The 21,627-nt window shown below is 46.9% G+C and overlaps 1 protein-coding gene across 4 annotated transcripts in view; it reads right to left on the reverse strand.

Annotated features, from left to right (window-relative positions):
* The window catches only part of TMEM184B (transmembrane protein 184B), a 376,027-nt gene that overhangs the window by 141,207 nt on the left and 213,193 nt on the right, over positions 1-21,627 (reverse strand). For all 4 annotated transcript variants that reach the window (XM_086963308.1, XM_086963312.1, XM_086963295.1 and 1 more), the window contains exons 4-5: positions 15,909-15,999; positions 14,806-14,881 (exon numbers count right to left, since the gene is read on the reverse strand). In XM_086963308.1, the coding sequence (XP_086819434.1) occupies positions 14,806-14,881; positions 15,909-15,999 (167 nt within the window). The remainder of the gene's footprint in view (positions 1-14,805; positions 14,882-15,908; positions 16,000-21,627) is intronic.

A 21,627-nucleotide genomic window follows, 5' to 3' on the forward strand; every position in this document is an offset into this window, starting at 1 on the left:
GCTGAACTCTGGCAGGGAGTCGAGGCCGGCAATGCTCGGGGCGAGGGCATGCCGCAACTGGAGGTAGCGGAAGAACTGGGACTGAGGCATCTGGAACTCCGCTCGGAGTTCCTCGAAGGACTTGAGGGTGGCGCCGGACATGACCTGGCCCAGTTGTGTAACTCCAATAGCCTCCCAGCCCTCAAACCCAGCCAAGGCCGCCAGTTCTGGAAGCAGGCCATTGTGCCACAGCGGTGTTTCAGCAGTCAATTTGCCCCACCAACCCATTCGGCGCAGGGATTGCCGCCACACCGTAAAGACCACTTTAGTGACCGACGGCAGTCCACGGCGTATGCGAGCCGAATAAAGAATAGTGTGAAGCGTGCGATCTCCCATGAGCAGTCGTTCCAGGGCATAGGCCGGATCCCCCCTGTCCCCATACCACCATTCATTGAGGACAAGTAGGTGAGATGCTTGGTAATAGGAGAGGAGGTCCGAGGTGGCCAAGCCACCACAGTATGTGGACAGAAAGCACGTCCTCAAGGGCACTCTGGCTGCACCACCATCCCACAGAAAGCGGCCCAGCACCGAGTTAACCTGGCGGAACCACTCCATGCCAATGGGGTGTGGGAAGTTTTGGAGTTGGTATAGCAGCCGCGGCAGCGCCACCATCTTAAAGATGGCCGACCTCCCAAAAATTGTGAGTGGCATTCTGGACCAAGTTTTAACATCTGTCTGGACCCGTTCCCACACCGGCAAGACACCACGTGCCCAGGCCACAGCCCGCGAGTCCGAGAGGAAGACACCTAGATATTTTAGGCCATCCGTCGCCACACGCAAGTCGGTGGCCCATGGGTCAGCAACCACTCCGCCACCCAAAACCCACAGGGTCGATTTGTTCAGATTAAGGTGGAGCCCCGAGACCTCGCCAAACCCCCGCATGATCTCCAAAACCCGGGGACCCGAGCGCCGTAGATCAGTGAGGAATAGAAGATCATCATCTGCATACAGTGCAATCCTATACGCCAGGTCATTGTTCCAGACAAAGCCACGTAGTCGGGCATCCGTTCGTATCCGCGACGCCAGGGGCTCCATGGCGAGGGCAAATAGGTAGGGGGATAGCGGGCAACCCTGTCGAGTCCCACGACCGATGCGGAAGCGCCCGGAGACCGCGCCGGCCACGCGGACCGAAGCCGTAACATTAGTGTAGAGGAGACGAATATATGACAGGAAGACAGGCCCTAGATTAAGGCGGGCTAACAAGGTGAACAGATACGCCCAACTCACTGAATCGAAGGCTCGGTCCATGTCCGCAAGAAGGAGTGCCGCCTGTTCGTCTCTAGTGCCCATGGCGTCAACCGCCGCCTGCGCCCGTCGGATATTATGCCGGGTGGCCCTGTGCGGCATGAATCCGGCCTGGTCAGGGTGGACCAGGTCAGCAATGTGAGGCAAAAGGCGGTTCGCTAGGGCCTTCGCCAAGATCTTGGCCTCGATGTTGAGGAGGGAGATCGGCCTGTAAGAGTCGTGTCGGTCCGGCGCCCTGCCCGGCTTCAAGAATACCACTATCTCGGCATGACGCCAGTCTGGCGGCAACTCGCCCTGAGCCCGTGCCGCCTCCAGGGCACTGCGAAAGTGGGGTCCCAATTGGACGAGGAACTTTTTGTAAAATTCACTAGGATAACCGCTCGGGCCGGGCGCCTTGCCAGTGTTCAATTAGCCCAGGGCCTCCCCGAGTTCCTCAGATGTAAGCGGGGCCTCCAAGGCGGTTCTGGTCTCGTCGGGGACTGCCTGCGGGAGCAGGTCATCTAGGTATGAGGCAATCTCGTCCACCATCAAAGGATCACGAGGAGCGTATTGCGCCTCGTAATAACGGGCAAAGCTAGCCGCCAGCAAATCTGGGTCGGTCATGACCGAGCCATCGTCCGCCGTGAGACCAGGCAGCACTAGGGGCTGGAAAGTCGCCTGGCACAGCCTATGCAACATGGTGCAGGACTTGTCGCCCCACTGGTACACCCTGCTGCGCGTGGCGAGCCACGCCAGTCGGGCCTCCTCGTACAGGACTGAGGCATACATCTGTTGGGCCTGCAGGAGCTGTCTCACGACGCCCTCATCACCCCCGAGTCGACTACGCTGCTCCAGCTCCTCAACGCGGGCCGCGGCAGTCACAATGGCCTCCCGATGTTTACGCCGAGCCGCCACACACCAAGCTATATCAACGCCCCGGAGCGTAGGCTTCAGCGCCTCCCACACCACCAGTGCGTCGACATCCCCCACCAAATTCTCGCGCCAGAAGTGGTCAATCGCCTCGCGTAAATGGGTCACATACTCCGGCCGCTGCCGCTGCCAGGAGGACATACGCCAGCGAAAAGGTTGTCGTTTAGAGGGGAGGGTCACGATAGCTAGGAAAGGGGAGTGATCTGAGAGGCCTCTGGGGAGTATCACGGCATCCCTGACGCGACTCAGGCAGGCACCTGGCACAAACAAATAATCTAGTCTCGAAAAGGATCCATGCACCGCCGACACATACGTGAATGCACGCACCGCAGGGTGAAAATGCCGCCAAACATCAATCCAGCCCAGACCACTCACAGTCGCACACAATCTGGTGGGAGCGGCCGCGGGGGGGGGGGGGGGGGGGGGGGGGGGGGTCAGACATAACAGGAGCTCGTCTCAGGCGATCCAGGCCCACATCCATAACCTCGTTCCAATCGCCCCCCACCATGGTCAGAACCTCCGGAATCTCGTCCCACAGCGCGAACAGCCGCTCGGACAAGGCCCACTGCAGGGGGGAGGGGCGTACACACTACCAAAAACCACTGGCTCGGAACCCAGCAGGCCCTTGATAAAGACATACCGGCCCTGAGGATCAATCCATTGTTTCTCATGAACATAAGCCACCCTACGGTGTACCAGTATGGCCACCCCCCGCGACCCCCTCGTGAAGCCCGCATGGTAAACCTGTTGATATCCAAACCTCTGGAGGCTAAGGGCCTTAGAACCCAGCATATGAGTCTCCTGGAGCAGAAGCACATCCACCATCTCCCTCTTCCCCCATCGCAGCACAGCCCCACGCTTGATTTTATCCAGGATACCCCTCACGTTCCATGTCACAACCCGCAGAGTCTTTTGAGGAGACATAGTCACAGTATCAGCCATTATCATCACAAAGTCTAGAATCCGGCCCTCCGTCCCACCCTGGCGCCACCCGCAAATCAACAAAAATCAAAGCCTCAGACACGTGTGGTCCCACCCCCCCAGCCCATGCACTCAGCAACCCCCCCCCAACCCCGAACTCCCCCAACATTAGTAACACAAGAGCCACCCCCCACACCCCACACCCACCACCCCAATACCTCAGAGAACTTTGAAGTATCTGTCGCGGCATGGAGAGACCCGGGTCCAAAACAGAGGACCCAGGGCCCGCCATACCAATGGATCCCAACAACCCAACCATGGCACACACACACCACCCCCCCCCCCCAACAACACTCACATCCGTGAGGGTCTGAGGCCCACAAACGGTACCCCCCGAGCCCCACAGTGTCCCCATGAAAAACAACTGGAGTCCTCACATGGGAATCGACCGGCATACAAAAGACAGAATAGAACAGTCTCACTAGCCAAAGTAGGGCAACTCAACGTTCAGCAAAAAGAATCTAGTCCCGGCAATGTTCAGCTGCCCACATCGGAGTGCTCCGAGTCCCTGGCACCACCCGACCGTGATGCACTGGCGGAGGCCGACCTCTTCTTAGAGCGAGACCTCCGATGGCGGCCCTTCCTGTTCGGGCGATCCGTCCGCTCCGGCGACGATCCCTGAGACCTGCCCGGGTCCAGTCCCGGCTGGGGGTGCGGCCGGAGTCGGACCGCTTCGTCGGTCCAGCGGAACACCTCCTCCGGTGAATCAAAGAAATGGGTCCGGGACTGATACACCACCCGCAGGCGGGCCGGATACAGGAGAGAGTACTGGAGCTTGAGTCCCCTCAGCTTTGCCTTAGCGTCCATGAAGGATTGTCTCTGCTGCTGCACCATCTTCGTGTAGTTCGGGAAAATCATGATGGTATGATTCTCGAAGGCGAGCGAGCCCTTGTTCCTCGCCTCCCGCAGGATAACATCCCGGTCATGGTAATTGAGCAGCCGGACGATGACTGGCCGTGGGCGCTCACCCTCCGGCGGCCGCTGGGTCAGAGCTCTGTGGGCCCTCTCGATCACGAAGCACGTAGACAGTGCCCCTTCGGGGAGCCAGCTCTCTAGCCACTGGGTCAAGAACCTCTCCATGTTGTCCTTCTCGCACCGCTCCGGAAAGCCGATGAAGCGGAGGTTGTTTCTCCGCGCGCGCCCTTCGGCATCTTCCACGCGGGCCGCCAGTGTCTTTTGAACTCCCTCCACCTCCGCCAACCGTTTCTTCAGGGCCCCAATGTCACCCTCGGTCGCTGTGATGCGGGTCTCAGCCCCGGTGATCCGCTCCACCGGGTTGCGGAGGTCCTGGCGCAGGAGCATGACATCCGCCCCGACCGCCCCAATTTTGGCATCAAGCATGTCCCGGGACTGGGTGATGGCCGCCAGTATAGCTGCATTGTCCGGTCCGGGGCCACCGCTGCCACCGGCCGCCCCAGAACCGCCACTCGGCCCGGTGAATTTGTCGATGGGGCCATGTTTAGGCGGGCCACCTCCTCTATCCCTGGTCATGGCACACGCCGGGCAGGGCGGACAACACCCCGGGATCGTTGGGCACTGTCGCAAGTCTTGGATGGAACGGCAGCAATGAAGTCACAAAGGAGATGGCGGGCCGGTCGGCGCAGATCAAGTGTCGCGAAAATGGAGGTCCCGGCTTCACCAAAGCGGGACAGGCCTCGCCCACACTCGTCACCACGAGCGGCCGTCCAAAGCTCAGAAATAAGCTGCGGCTCCGTGATCCGTGGGCAGCCGCAGCCAGCTGGCTGAGCCAAGAGCGGTGCAGCGGATGCCACCACCGTCCGCCAGTCCGTCCCCGGCCGCCTCGGAGCTCAATGACCCCAGTCTCCAGCCGGCCACGAGGCCTCGCAGTGTCGTCGCCCCTCTCTGGTCACACAGGGGAAGAGTCGTCCTCTCGTAGAGTAGGAGCCAGCGGCGCCGTCCTGATCCCCAAGCGATCGTAGCTGTGAAGTTGAGCCAAGGGCGGCGCAGCGGATGCCACCTACACCCGCCAGATCGCAACCACCACCAGGCGTCGCGAAACTCGAGGACCCCGGTCTCCGGCCGGTCACCAGGCCGCACGTCGCCGTCGCCTCCCTCCGATCACAGGAAGGGAAGAAATGCAGGATCGACACACCAAAGTAGATAGGAGACTTCGCCAAATCGATGCCAACCACTGGGTATCAACTGTGGGCTCGGGGGCCAGGATAAATGATCGAATTAGGTCCGGGCCGGCGGGAGCTCTACAAGGCTGCGACCGCCATCTTCGCCCGCCAAGCCACGCCCCCGGGATTCTTAAATTTTGGTAGAACATATATTTTGAACTACGCAGAAAGAGTAAAAACTTTCTACGACTTAATAAAACCAGATTTGTCAGTAAAACAATGGACACAGGAACACACAAATACAATTCATTCCTTACAAGCGGACATGATAGCTTCAAAACACTTATACATGTGTAAACGTACGCAACCATGTGATCCATATAATTGCGGGTCAATCTGGGTACACCTATCTGGCATATAATGAAGGTGAAACAGTACCAATTGCATACAAATCACATTTGTACACAAATGCTGAGATGCGCTTTGCATCTACAGAAAAGATCCTGACAGCAGTACAGACTACGATAGTGCGAAAAAGAGCAATGGCTCAGGAGAAACGAATAATTGTAGTGACTCCAATTCCAGCCTTAGAGTCTACAACAAAGGCAAGCGTTCCTAACACCAAAGCCTTACATCCGAGATGGATACAATGGGCTAATTCTCTCAATGCAACAGATGTAGAATATAGGTACGACCCAAATCTAAAGACACAAGCATTCCTGCAATACGAAGAAGAATAACCTCTACCGAATGCAATGATGCCTCTAGATCAGTATAAATATATAATTTACACTGACGGATCTGCTCAAACGGCCATAGGAAGTAAGCAACAATATAGCGCAGCACGTGCAATTGTTAAAGGTTGCATGTGGATGGAAAGTTCCAGCCAAGTTGCATGAAAACGCAATCTCTAGGAGACTGCATGGCACAGCTGGCAGAACTAAAAGCCTTGATACTGGCACTGGTAAATACGGATCAAGAATTCGCCACACTGATTCTGTGCGATTCCTATTACTGTGTGCAGTCATATAATGAATACTTGCACCACTGGGCTCAAAACGGGTTCAAAGATGCAAAAGGTGACACAATAAGGCATAAAATGCAATGAGAATAGGTAGTGGAGTTGAAAAAGGAACTACCAAGAGCTCACGTGATACATACACTGAGTCATCAGCGTGATGGCGTTCATGTTGAAGCAAATTCTTTGGCTGATGAAGCCGCAATGGGGGCTGTACGCACGTCTTCCGTAGTTGCAATCACTCATTCAAAAACAAGAATAGACAGTGAGATTATGGTAGCCATTATTGCTACAAGCAAAAACAGCAAAGCAGTACCACAAAGATTTCCACACAAGTACTCCTACAAGTTAAATGCCAAAAACATTCCATTTGCTCAGATTCCTGGAGTGGGGGATAGAGTAATTCCAAACATGGATCGTAGTTTAGGTTTAATACATATAGCAGTACATGAAGGGATAGGTTCTGCACATGCAGGAGTTAACAGTGACTGTTTCTTTATTAAAACAGCGATATTGGTGGCCTGGATTAAAACAGCAGTCTGTCTTGAAATGTGACATCTGCCAGAAGATGAAAGGTTCCACCGTAACACGTCCCGCGCAGACACCATTGTTAATATCTGACATACCACTAGCATGTGTTTACTTGGACCACTGCGGCCCCTTACAAAGAGATGGGGCTTACAAGTATATCATGGTTACAGTGGATTCCTGCTCAAGATTCCTATGGGTGTGGCCCCAACGCTCGACTGGCGCTTGAACTGTTATAAAGATTTGCGAGTCTTCATAGGGACATATGCAATTGGCACATTACATTCGGACCAGGGCCCTGCGTTTAGCTCTCGGGCTTACAAGGAGACCATGCGAGGATTGGATGTAGCATTGCGGTACTCCTCTCCGTACCATCCTGAGGGAAATTCAGATGTGGAGAGGAAAAAGCGAGACTTAAAGCATTCTTTAACAGCTAGAGTATTAGGCACGGGTGAGAGCTGGGTAAAACGTCTGTATGGAGTGCAGCGGGCTATGAACAATATGCCAAGAAGTTCTCTAGGGGGGTCATTCCATATGAGGTCCTATTTGGGACAAGAATGTGGGTACCTGATCTCGATTGTGAAGGCGCAGTGGCGGATGAAAAGCCTTTTGACATCAATGATCGTTTGGCTGTTTTACAGGATCTAAATGAATCCAGGACACAACAAAGTAATGTCTATTTAAAGCAGACCGCCACTGGGGAAGTCAAATCAGTCACGGCAAGACCTGTCTGGATCCCAAAAGTCGGGGATCTGGTCTGAGAGAAAATAGTGGACAAGAAAGAAATTTGGGCATCCTACAGAGAGCCTGGACAGGTCCTAGCAGTGGAAGGAACAAGAACTGTACTCCTACTGACTCTTGCCGGAAAAAAGGAGAAAAGATTTGTCTCAATCGACCTAATCAAACCACACTATGTGGCCGATACGGAGTAGTGGACTCTAAAGTAGCAGACGCCCTCCTCTTGCTACAATTCAAGACGTTCAAATAGAAAGACTCATCACGTTCGAAGAGTCCCCTGTACAGAATGATGGACTATGCAATGATGCTATGGAACTCGTTCCTCTTGAACCTGAAGTTCAAATTCAGAATCAAAGTGAAAGAAAAATGTCAAATCAACCAAATACAGAGGTCTACAGCAACATGCCTCAATGAGAGCAAACTACGATTTCTACAAATCCTGATGCAATACCAACAACTGATCGAACTGCTTCTGGCTACTTCATAAACTTTGATACGCTTTCTTTAGAGCCTAGTGAAACTGAAACTGTGCCAGCCGAACATTCACGCAAGCAGCAAGTTAAAGACTTTCTGGACTTTCTTAAAAAGACTTACCTGGTGTCACCTTGGGTAGAACATGGGTAATCACTGGGATACTTTTCTTTCTTTTCTGGGTAGGCTTAGTAATCGTTTTTAGCATGCTTGCTAAAGGAAATACCTTTGATAAAGCTCTGCAGCCGAAAAGGTGAATTTAATTTTAAAACCACATCAATCAACTCATCGAAAACAAAGGCTTGTCATCAGTGAACATTACAGAAGTTCCTATACCTGATAGTATAGTTTGGGACAAGGTTGACTGACATATTTGGCCCGACTGAACTTTTAAAAATTCCTCATTTATTTAAAATATTGTTGAGTGATATCATCGCCTCAAGTACATTTTCTGATGATTGGGACTTTGAAACTGTAAATAACATGTTGTCTGATTTAGAAAAATCTGCTGCATTTTCTAATAGTGAAACATTGGAAAGCACACCAGATTTCGAAACAATGTATTGCTTTCAACATTATGGTCATCACTTTTTGCATAAATCTGCTAATCCTAGAAATGTGTTCACATACCATCAGCAGGAACATTGTCCAACACCACCAAAAGGCAAGTCAAAAACATTTGCACAAAAGTTTCCATATTGTTCAAAGTTTAATATGTCCAACCCAGTCTTATATTATTATAAGGTTGCACCAACATCAGCACAGAAAAAATGTTAACAGACACCAAACAGATTTACTCTGCATCCTTTTTTGCCCAGTTGTCTGAACAAGGTTATGACTTATGGAACGACACCATAGACTTAAAATCAGTCTGGAGTACTAGAGAATGGCAAGTTCAGGGAACTGAAGCTTTGTTAAGAGCATGCCTTATCCCTCAACAAGATCATGTTTTTGAACAAGACAGTGCAACAGAAGTTTTGCATTGGATTAGCCAAGAAAAAAGACTTGTACACACCTAACTGGCAACACCATCACAGACCGAGGGTAACGAAACATCACAAAAAGAGGTTACATTAGGTGACATCATACAATACAATAGATCAGACCCCGATTGGAAGAAATGGTTGATTTGGCCCATAGACACCAATAATTGTCAGGCAAGATTCATGGGTAAAACTGAAGGGTTAGCTATCCATGGGCCAGATCTGCTTTATGTAGTGAGAGAACATTCAGGGGTAGTAACATCCTACAGGAAGTTGTGCCTTGATGGGCTAAAAACCTAAACACGCACACAGGTGAAACAACACTTATCCTTACTGTCACAGGATGTGGATCTTTGGGATTTTTTACCAGGTCCTAGGAAGCCACGTCAGAAACGTTTAGTTTATGCTGGCCTTTATGCTGCCTACAATGAAATATGGAAAATATCCCAACAAGAGGCCGCAGAGAGATTAAGGGAAATAGTCCGTATAAATCTAGAAAAATCTCTAGCAGTGGTAGACAATGGGTTAACAACATTGACCTCCAGGATAGCTTCCTTAGGCAACATTGTATCTTCTGCGATAAACATACTAGAACAAGATTTGGCCATATTACAACACGGGCAATCTCAATTACGTTCTATTAAGTTATTAAGCTTGACGCTGCAATCTTTGTGTGCAGGCTATGTGCCTTTGGCATTTTATCAACAGCACGTCTCTGTTTTCTGAATACAATCTAACAGATAAACAGATAGAAATGGCACAAAGGGGAGCAAAATATACAATGCTGTGTATTGAAAACCTGGATAGATTACCATTTACAGTGGCAGAATCACCATCCACGGAATGGCTAATCCATGGCCATATAACTCTACTGGTCACTACTTTTCAGTTTCAGTATTGCCTTGAACAAAAGCAGGCAGGCAGATATGAAGAAATGGGTAAGGAATACATTAAGGAATCATGGGAAATACCATACAGATTTCGATGCCGGAGTGGGGATCGAGAAGTGTTTCTAAGCGGAACAAACTGTGAGAACGCTTTAAGTAGATCACTCACATGTCAGGATATAATGCTGCATGGGGCTTGTAATGGTTCTGTAGCGAGCTTGTCCTATCATCTGAGGGGTGCCCCACATGCAGTGATTACTGCAGCAATCAGACTACTTTCAAATGGGAGTTACTTGATGCTGAACAGTCAAGGCTGCTGCAGAACGCTCCAGGGAATCGTTTATCTAATAACTGTGAGCTCCAGAGTTACTTGTTGTATGCAAGTATTGCTTCAACCGACACATACAATCAGGGAGGAGCAGTTATGGCCTTCACTAAATGCTTCTTTGATACGGTTTGATACTCTAGGCAGAATGAAAGGCATGCTTTTACAGAGGTCTGTTCCCTTAACCTCCACACAAGACACTTTTGATCTCCAGATCGCAAGGTCTTCGGCAGAGATACAGGCGCTTATCCATACAAACTGCCTTTTCCATTTCGTAGAACTGGTCAATCGTAACTTTAACACGTCTGATACGACAGGCATAGTCCACCTATTTAAGACCATAGGTTCTGGACTTCTAGGCACCTTTCAGACTGTACTTGGAGTTATACCAATCTTCATACACTTTGTATCCGGAAGCATCTTTGGAGGACTCCCGCTTATCCTGTTTCTAATAGCAGGTATCCTGATTTTTTTAAATCTGCTACACAATGGTTGTCCCAGTCACCAAGGAGATGCAAAAAGCACTCCTGAAGCGTAAATACCGTGGCCGCATGGTACAACATCTAAGCACGCCTCGCCTGAGAAAACTAAGTGCATCTTGGTTTTTTCATTTCAACCAGTCTGGGTAGAATGCATCTTACCTGTCCTCCAATGCCTGTTTTGGTGAGAAGAATGCGAGTTATGCCTTTGTTTGACACTCCCATCTTGTGCGCAACCGGACGTGAATGCTCTACTGGACCTGATAACAGCCTATGCTCTGCAGTATCCTCAGCGTATTCCAATGTTGATGGTGGCATTCCTTGAGCCACTGCAGGTAGTAACTGCACCTGTTGGTATGGACACCGGCTCTTCCACTGACACCCAGGCTTTGGACGGCGCACAGGCTGCCCCAGCAACTGTTGCGGACAGCGTGGAACATCATCTGTGCTCAATTGACGTACTCTGCGAGGTGCTACAGGCGCAGTCTACTGCAGAAGCAAGCAACGAAAATGTTGCGTCTAAAAGCCCGGACACAAACATTTGACTAATTTGGCTCGTTGTGTACTGGAAGAAATTTGCCCTTTTTAAACAAGCTAAAATTTGGAACTCAAAAACAAAATTGACATTCCTTTCATTAACTGGGCATACATGGCTTTCTAATGCTTATAGTGGTTTTGATTATAACTACGGCCACTTTTATCATTTTACAAAAGTTTTCATTGGGAGATTTCAACAAAAGAGACATAACATACATAAATCATGAGTCATGAAAAATATAAATCATGAAGAATATGAAATTATAATATTTGACAACACAGATAACTGAAATCGCAATAACACAAATGGAAATAATAATAATAACAATTCTGTATAACAGACGTATTGATGCAGAAAGAACATGATTGGATGTAACATTACAGGTACGAGATCGGTGCACACTACCAATCGGGATATGGGTGGAGGGGCGCAAGAGAGCCCTGAGATAGTTCGGGTGATCATGGTGGTTTATGGAGGTTAAAGTATTCGTCTAGCGAGGACCACAATTTCCTGTGTGGGGGACGCCAAGGGGTGCTCATGAGTGAAATGTTGTCGGCACCTCTTAAATTGGAGACCCAGTTAAGCCAATGAGGGAAAGATGCTTTGCGGGTGTCCTTCTAATTATTTAGGATTATTTTAACAGCAGCGGTGAGGAGTAGATCAAGCAATGCCTTATCGTTATCATTAAGTATTTCAGCCTCGGCAAAGCCCAATACCTGGGTGGAAAATTCACGTGGTAGAGAGATGGGGAGCACCTTGTTGATGAATTCAAAAATTCTATCCCAGTAGTCTGTAACACGGGTACATTTAAATAAAAGATGTTCCTCTGTGCAGTTCCAACATGTATCATCGTCCCTAATGTTATGCAAGAAGAGTCGTTTGGGGGTCCTGAAGGCTTTATGGAGGAGCCGAAATTTAGTCTGGGAGAGAGTAGGACTAATTTTGTGACGTATGGTGGATTACCAAGTTCTGGCCCACTCCACCTCTGAGGTTGGTGTAGAGGAGTAAGACTCCCAAAAGAGGCGTATGGGATCAGTAAGGGTGGGCCACTGCGGACACATCTGCTTGTATAGCTTAGAGACCTGATGGCCAAGTTTGTTGAGGGTCGCTAGATAAGCTGGAAGGGATGGAGTGCCGTTGTTGAGCTTGGCTTTTGAGATAGCCACATTGACATTCAGGAAATTGTAAAATTCTATTTCCGGAAGGTCATATCTGTCTCGTATTTCAGCAAAGGGGAGCGGTCCGGCATCATTAAAAAGTTGGTGTGGGAAGAACAAACCTCTCGCAAACCCAAGTTTCGTTGTATAGAGGTTTCCCTTTATATGTCAAAGTAGAGTTATGCCATAAGGATTCCCATTTTGATCTTTTGAACTGATGGTGTCTGCTTACTTGTAAAAGGGCTGCTTTTGTGGTTTTAAAAATGGATCCTGAGCAGATGGAGGGGCAGAATGTATTGGTCAGGAAGGCGGTGGGGTCAAGGGACTGAAGGAGGGCCCTTTCTACCGTAAGCCACACAGGGGTGTATCCTGGCTGAGGCGTCAGCCAGTGTGAGCCCTGTCTGACAAGAAAAGCCGTTTGGTAAAGTTTGAAGTTTGCTAGGTTAACCCCTCCTTGGGATTTGTCAAGGCGCAATTTTTTTAGGCTGATTCTGGCTCTTTTCCCTTGCCATAAGAAGGTGGATATCAATGTGTCTAGCCTATGGTGAAAGTCCCCGGAAAGTGTGAGAGATAACATGGTGATGAGGTAGTTGACCAAGGGGGAAATCATCATTTTGATGGTTTCAATCCGGCCCCACCAAGTGATAAACCGAGGGGACCAACCATCTAGGAGTCGCTTGATTTTGTCAAGGGTGGAGGTCTCATTATGGTGAAGCGTACCAATCAGGGAGTCTTCAAATTCAATTCCTAAATATTTGATAACACCATTTTGCCAAGTCTGGCCAGAGTCGCCGAGGACGTTTCTGGTGGTGTGCACATTATGAGGTTTGACCTCCGATTTGTCCCGATTTAGTTTGTATCCGGAGAGGGCGTAGTATCTGTCGATTGATGACATAAGGGCTTTTATGGAGTTTTCAGGGTCTTCTGTTGCTATTACGGACACTTTTAGAGCTATAGTTTGCAAACATTTTCTGGTTAACATTTTTAAGTGTTTTAGACGTTTGAAACATTTTAGCAAAACAAATGTTTTATGAACTTGGAGCATACCTAGATCTAGTTAGGGTAGTAGTAAGGTAATAAGTTAGATATGTTGTCCAGTTGGAAGAGGAGTGGGTGTTATATTCCATGTAGGTACCCTAGATAGGGACAGGTAACATTGTAACCTTTCCCTATATTGTACCCTACATTACATACATAATGGTTCTTAGGGACTGATCTTTTACCTATATACGACACTGCATTCAGAACGCGTTTTTTTCCTGAGTTCGAATCTCATATATTATGCATGAGGTTTCTTGGAAGCACAGCAGGACTACCATCTCCTGTATAATATCGCTGTATAAAGTTCAGGCCCGACGTCATCCTTTCGGCTGACATAGTAACACCGCAAGGTAGGACCCCTGGGGAGACCTATGGGTATATATACACATCACATCTTGCTTAGAAAAGGAGAAGAGACCAAGACTTCCCGGCTGACAAACTGACCAGAGATGCTGAGGTTTCTGCATGCAGACACTCCAGCTCGCAGTGGTCTAACATCCCTCGCGGGGTGTCCAACTCGAGACCAGGACGGGTCCCATATTCTCAGGTAATGGGGTTGACTAGATCCTAGAGGGGTTCTTGGCATAACACCTACACAGATGCTAGGCACATTTAGATACATCTAGTACGGGAGACATCCTAGGAGTACGCAATTTTTATCCTGTATGTTATGTACTTGTACATATTCATGATTACGGCAAAATGGTAGAACTGTACCATCCCTTTAGTTTTGTAGTACTGCCAATCATATATCTCTGCTACTGTCTAATGGTTGTTACAGCTCATCTATTCTATACTAGAATACCAACTGTTAAATAAATCCTTATTGACAAAATGCTCAGTATGTTTATTCTGTGTATCTCTGAGACCAACTAAGGGAGCACGAGTGACTGAACGAAAGGTAGTATATTGTTTCCACGATCCTGAGGGCTCAGGGTTGTCATGTTCTAAGATTGCCAGAATCAATTCTCTCCTTGGTCAAGGAGATTATAGTGGCACTGTGAGCTAGCTGATACAGACAAGCTATATCAGGTGGGAGTGCACGGAATCAGTCTGTTACCAATGCCACAGTTTATGTTATCTAACACGCAGATACTGTATAGGTTATATAGGAACTACACGACAATGCGAGGGGTATATTTCTGCACCATATACTAACTGTGGCCTTAAAAGAAAGTTAAATGTGCCAATCAGGTTTTAAGCCAATTTGAGATGCTTTAGGGGTCAGAGCACATACACTGAGCACTGGATGGCAGTGTCCCAGTGTTACAGAGGTCAAGATTACCAGCAGGGGAGCCAAACATATAAAATGACAAAATGGAATACTAGAAGTGAACTCTGAAAAAGGTGTCACTTTGCAACACAAGCAATGTCAAGGTACATACCTGTTTGCAGAAGCGTAGGAAACCAATTGAGTAAGTCTTTCCCCAGAGGCAGCAGGTCCCGTACATACAGCTGGACCTGCGAAGAGATGGGAAATATATACAGTAAAATGATGGAAGGGCACTAGCAATATGACTAATCAATCGTTAATTTCAATCACAAGGCATAACTGCTGCTCCCCAGTTTGGACCCAGCCATATGCGAATCAGTCTTGACCCTTCTCTCCATGGGAACAGTCCAGTCAGCACTTGAGTCAAGCTAGCCTGGCTCATCAGCTATCCTGCCTCATGAGGGGTGACACCTCAATACTGATCCTAGAATGCTCGTTTCTGGTCCATAAAGGACCAGGCCTGGTAGTTTGGGCTGGACTGTTCCCATGGGGAGCACAGTCAAGACCGATTTACATATAGTTGGGTCCAAACTGGGGTGCCATCGTGAGCAAAAAAACAATGGATTTAATCCCAAATCTCTGTACTGGGTATGAATGTTTGACATTGTTCAGCATTCCGTCCATTAAGTGTTCTTTTTGCATTTGTCGCCCTAAGTGGGACAGGTATGCCCAAACGTGGGTCTCCTCCTTATCATACCACTGGAGTTAAAATAGCCTGGTTGAAGAAGGGTGAGCCCCCAAAACCAGTCCCAGGATGCTTGTTTCCGGTCCAGGGAGGATCTGGCCTGGCACTTCGGGTTGGATTTTTCCCATGGGGAGCAGGGTCAAGACAGATTAACATATGGCTTGGTCCAAACTGGAATGGCATGGTGATCAAAAATAACTATGGATTTAGGCCCAGATCCCTGTACTGGGGTTTAATGTTTGACATTGTTCAGCTTTCTGTCCATCTATTATTCTTTTTGCCTTAAAGGACGCAAGCAAATATCAAACTGTGTCTAGCCTGTTGGTATCAATATTTTACTTTCATCCTATGTCTGGGGGAACTCAGTCAATACAATATTATGACCACCCATTTGGTGTCATCGTTACAGCAGCGTCCGGGATAAAGTGTCTTCCTGATACATGCAGAAGCCTGAATCAAATTCTAAAAATGCATGGTTTGATCATTGAAATTGATAAAGTATTTATATTGGAGGCTACGCCAGTACTTACTCGATAGGCTTCCCACGGATCTCTGACATTATGTTGCTTTCTCCACCCAAGTACTCATAGCAGAGAGTCAAAAAGTTGTAGATCACAAAAGCTGCATAAGACAAAGGGTACACAGGTCAGGCGATCAACAGGTTTATTGGGTGAACCATTAACTCATGGCATGCCAAAAACCCCAGCCAAAACAAATCTACATGCATACTTACGCTCTACAACCCCATCCCTCACAAAGCACAGGATCATCCAAGCAAACTAACACAGGTGCACTACTTGGCCCTCAATACCAGAACACCTTTGATTGTTAATGACAGATTTGGGACTTTCAAATTCTAGAGTATTAATTACGGGGAAGCAATGCCCCTTCACACCACAAAACCCACAAACAGTAAAAAAGGTGGTTTACTCCGGGTTTGGTTCTGTAAAGGGTCGAGGAGATTGTGTGATGAAGAGGTGGTACAGGTTAAAGAGATAGTAAGTCAATGCTTTGGGCCTTTAGACCGAGTCAGACCACTAAGCAGAGGATTTACTGAGGAGTCACTCAGAAGAGAAACTGCTATTGCATTGAATGTCTCTAGGCCTGTACCCACCCTTTAGAGCAACTCAATGGCTGAACTCTTGAAACTCAAAAACAGTATTCGCCTCATAGTGACAAAATCATTGGCCCGTGTCTCAATCTCAATGTTTGAGTCAACAATCTAGGACGTGGTAATGGGGAGTAATCAGTCCTCCACTCGAATTAAGAACCAGAATGCAATTACCATTTTCATGGACATATCTATTAGCTATTGCAAGTCTTTTGCGCCCACGAGCTTCGTGTCCCACGTCCTCTAATAACGGAAGATAATCTTCATCTACATTGAGATTTTAATTAAGGTTTCTTTAAGATTTTATTGAATATACCAACCCAATTTAGTGAGGATACAACACACCCTATGAATTACTCACGAGCAGTATATAGAAACTCTGGATGAGAATATCCACTTGGAACTTGGTCGCCAGTCTGCACTTCAATCTGTTTGGTGGTTTACAGAAGTACTTCCACTGTCAGAAAATCCACTAAGTCTTCGCCATTAAGGAGCTATAAGGATTATCCAAGCTCCTTCTTGCTTCCGCTTTCCAATCTCCTGAATGAGACTACTAAAGCTGGTACTTCAAGGTATCAAAAGAACCCTTACATTAATTCCAATTTAATGCCCAAAGTAAAATTTAATGTACTTTTTTAGTTAAGGACAACTTCAGAAAGTTGACACTGTTGACCCACTAAACGGCTCTCAGGAATGGAAACAACAGCGGCCTGCCACTGGAAGAGGTGTTACCTCTCCACGGCAGGAAGCCACACGGTCTGAGCCTAAAAGACGAACTTCAAAGAGGAGCCGCCTTTGATGGGCAAATGGTATGGGCTGCTCTTATGTTGTGATAGAGAGGTTGGCATCGAGGACAGAGGGAAAACAGCAGCCAAACCAGTATTCCAGTAAGTGTGTAGACCTAAGGTAGTGCATCGAGGACAGAGGGAAAACAGCAGCCAAACCAGTATTCCAGTAAGTGTGTAGAAGTAGTCACACATCTAGGGTGGGCTACGAAACTCCACACACCAAGAGAGGGGTTCTACCATCCTGGGAGTGGGAAAGAACATTGCATTCTGGGACAGTTATATGCCATACTTCGAAGGAAGTGGTCATCAGGTGGGAGGAAACCTGCTATCCCATTGGTTAGTAGTCACTGTACCCAGCAAGGGCAAATTGTGGGCATACAAGTAGCACATCTGGCATCAGACATCAAATGTTTGTACTGGAGAGAGAACTGAAGCCTGCCCTGCTGTTCCCTGGACATGGCAAAGCCTAGACAGCATTTGCTGCTCATGGGCTAGCAAAAAGAAGACTGTGCCTGTGGTGCCCTGCTCATGATGAAATTGCCCCTGAGCCCCAGACAGATTAGGTGAACTCCAAGATTAAGTTGACTGACTTCATGCTACTGCTTTTGAAGACGTTTCCTTGGCAAAGTTGGGAGCAACAAGTGCTTGGTTGCAGCTGATCACCAAAGTGCAGCTGGGAGTCCAAAGCCTAACACTCTGCTGTACTGAGCCTGCTGGATACGGGAGAGTTGTCAAAGTACAGTTTGGTACTCCAGATGGACACTAGCTGCAGTTGAACCACTGATTTTACTGTGACTGGAGACCAGCAGCAACTGGTTTTGTCTGGACTTCACCTGGACTTTGAGAGACATCGACCTCTGTGGCTAAAGTCGCCCAACCGTGTTCAGAGATCGAGGAGTCGCCCCTGGATGACCCCTGTTGACCAGATCAGCATATTCAGCATCCTGTATCCCTTGCATCAGGGTCACTCCATTGAGGTTTATGGCAGTTTGGCCATAGAATTTTTTATATAAGAAACCCGTGCACTGCCTTTAATTGATTCTCCAATAGTTTGTTTAGGGTAATAGGTGCTCTAAGGTGTCGCCCAACACCCCGGGCGATATTGGAACAGTCGTGAAGAATGTGTAATCAAAAGGACTTTGATGACATCCCTTAGGCACTCAAATGGGTGAAATCCTCCAATAAGATTCAATGAAAATAAGTTCTTTCAACTGAGTTTATTTTTTCATTTTTCAGTTTTTTTGATGATTTTCATTTCAAAAGATGATTTGCACTTCAAAAGATATATCCATTGCCAAAATGCTTATTAATATTCACATTCCATATTAATATTGCTGCTCCAATGCATTTCGGGCTGACAGCCCTTCATCGGGGAGCCTATACAAACAAAAGACGAACATATCTGTCACGTGGTGATAATTGTTTGTCAAAAAATGAAAATAATAAAGATAGACCTTAGTTCAAGATATTCACCAAGTGACGTGAAAGAAACACCGGTTCCGTGTGAACTGTGCCAGATACACGATGTTTAATCTGAAAGTGACCAATGGTGGTAGTTACCGGGTGGGCTTGACAGAGCATTAAAACAACGTGGTTCACCGGTGACTTGAAATACGACTAAATGCGGAGAAAGTGAAACCATTCACCAAAGGTGGAAAGCGTGCTTATACAAGCAATGCGATAAGTTTAAAAACGGCGTACAAGACTTACTTTTCTGGCAAGGTTCACAGCGTTTCTGAAAGCGCTGACCGCAGATCGGCGTGTTAGTCCGGAAATGCGGTGAAAGTAAATAAATGATCGTGAGTGGTTAGTGCTGGGACATGTGATCGCGACTGAAGGAAAAAGAAAGCGGACTGGATAAACAACGTTGTTGATGTGGAACAATAAAGTACACAATAAGATGGACTTAGACAGTGTTATGAGTAAAAATGTATAACAAGACTAAATTTGGTAAAACGGGTAAATTGACAAACGTCTATGTTGAAACCACACTGTGGATATAGGATCAGAACAGAAGCACCCTCGTGGTGCAGATATACAGTTAATGCTGTTACAAATAACACGAAAATTTGATCCGTTCATTTAAGCCGAAGGGCTTGATCGAATTTAATTTATAAATCCAGAAGTTTTCTCTCTGTAGCAGTGCCCTATTATTGTCTCTTCCTTCCAATTTATGGACGATTTCCAGTGCCATGAATTTCAGTTGGGCTATGGTGTGATTGGAGTCCAAAAAATGTGACGCTATGGATGATTTAAGATTTTTAGTTCGAATATTCGATTTGTGTTCGTTGACACGGGTTTTTAGCTTGCGCTCCGTTTTGCCCACGTACACCTTCCCACACGGGCATTTGAGTAGGTAAATTAGGTTGGTAGAGTCACATGTAGCCGTGATTTTCAAGTTGATGTTGTAACCTTTCATAGGATGTGATAGTTTGTTGCCTGTAATTACATTATGACAATTATTGCAGTTATTGCATGGTCTGGTACCTTTATGGATCACAATTTGTTCTGTAGGTTGTTTGAGAATTTCACCCAGGTTTTTACCCCTTGTGTGGGCAAATATGGGTTTGGCTTCAAACATGTTGTTAAAGTCTGTCTCTAATTGTAACATTGGCCAATGTCTTAAGACGATCCTTTTATACTTGAAGCTGGCATTGGAATATTTAGAAACAACGACCATCCGGTCGTTTTCTTTTTTCTTGTTTGTAGGTAGTAGAAGTTCCTGTCTGGACAATTTATTGACTTCATTTTTAGTTTTTTCTAAGAGATCATCAGGGTATTCTCTCGCTCTGAAGCGGTTGATCATTTCATCCATTCTGTTTTCCAAGACAGTTGGGTCCGAGGTGATTCTTTTAACTCTCAACAGTTGAGATTTGGGTAGGTGATTTTTTAGAGATGGCTGATGGAAACTTGAATAGTGCAACATATTGTTGCGGTCAGTAGATTTTCTGAAGATATCTGTCGTAATTTGGTGGTCTTTTATGGTGATGCGGACATCCAAAAAGGTTATAGTGTTTAAGTCAATGGTCCAAGTAAGCTGAATGCGTTGATTAACTGAGTTTAGAGTGGTCAGTGCTAGTTCCAGGTTAGCACGTGAACCTTTCCATAGGATAAACAAATCGTCTATATAGCGTACATACATCTTTAAGTGGTTTTTCCACAACTGATTCTGCCAAATGTTGTTGTCCTCAAACTCGCCCATGAAAATATTCGCGTATACTGGGGCAGCTGAATTACCCATGCTGGTGCCCACTAGTTGCAAGAACCAATTGTCATTGTAGGTGAAGTAGCTATGGTAAAGCGTGAATAAAGTTAATTCCATCAAGAATAATTTCAAGGATTCATCTATCTCCAGTTTCATGATGGCTTGTTCCATGGCTTCTATACCTTCATGATGAGGGATAGAAGTGTATAGTGAGCTGACATCAGCTGTGCACAGCCATAATTGTTCGTTGGGGTCTATTTGAATGTCTTGTAGTCTTCTCAAAAAGTCAGTAGTGTCGCGAATATAACTAGCCATTGACTGGACAATCGGTTGGAGATGTCGGTCTAAGTATTGACCTACTGGTTGGTGTATGCTACCACACGTTGACACAATGGGTCTGATCGGGGGGTTCATCAAGTCTTTATGAATTTTTGGTACAGCATATATTCGGGGGCTTTTGGGGTGTGATTTCAATAAAAAGTTCTTAGTTTTTTGGTTGATAACACCCGCTGTTTGTGCTTTGTTGACTATTTCTTGTAGTATCCTCATGAATTGTGTGGTTGGATTTCCAGCCAGTTGTGAATACGTAGTCTCGTCAGATAGGTGATCATGAATTTTTTGATGATACATTGAAGAATTCATAACGACTAGTGCGCCGCCCTTATCTGCTTTAGTGCATATTATGTCATCGTTGCTTGCGATTTTTTTGAGTATATCACGGTCCTTTTGTGTGATATTTTTAAAAGGACTTTTCTTGAAATTGATGGTTTGCAGGTCTTTTTTCACCATTTGTTCAAATAGGTCGATGGTTTTATGACTCAGTTGAAAGAACTTATTTTCATTGAATCTTATTGGAGGATTTCACCCATTTGAGTGCCTAAGGGATGTCATCAAAGTCCTTTTGATTACACATTCTTCACGACTGTTCCAATATCGCCCGGGGTGTTGGGCGACACCTTAGAGCACCTATTACCCTAAACAAACTATTGGAGAATCAATTAAAGGCAGTGCACGGGTTTCTTATATAAAAAATTCTGTTCACATTAGTTTCACCCGACAAGCCTGTATGCACGCAAAGTAAAAACCTTGTCAAACCAGACAAACAAAACCACCAACATGGAATATGAAGATATAGCAAGATCTAC

The sequence above is a fragment of the Lissotriton vulgaris genome, chromosome 1_1 (assembly GCF_964263255.1).
Source record: "Lissotriton vulgaris chromosome 1_1, aLisVul1.2, whole genome shotgun sequence".
NCBI classification, from domain to species: Eukaryota; Metazoa; Chordata; class Amphibia; order Caudata; family Salamandridae; genus Lissotriton; species Lissotriton vulgaris.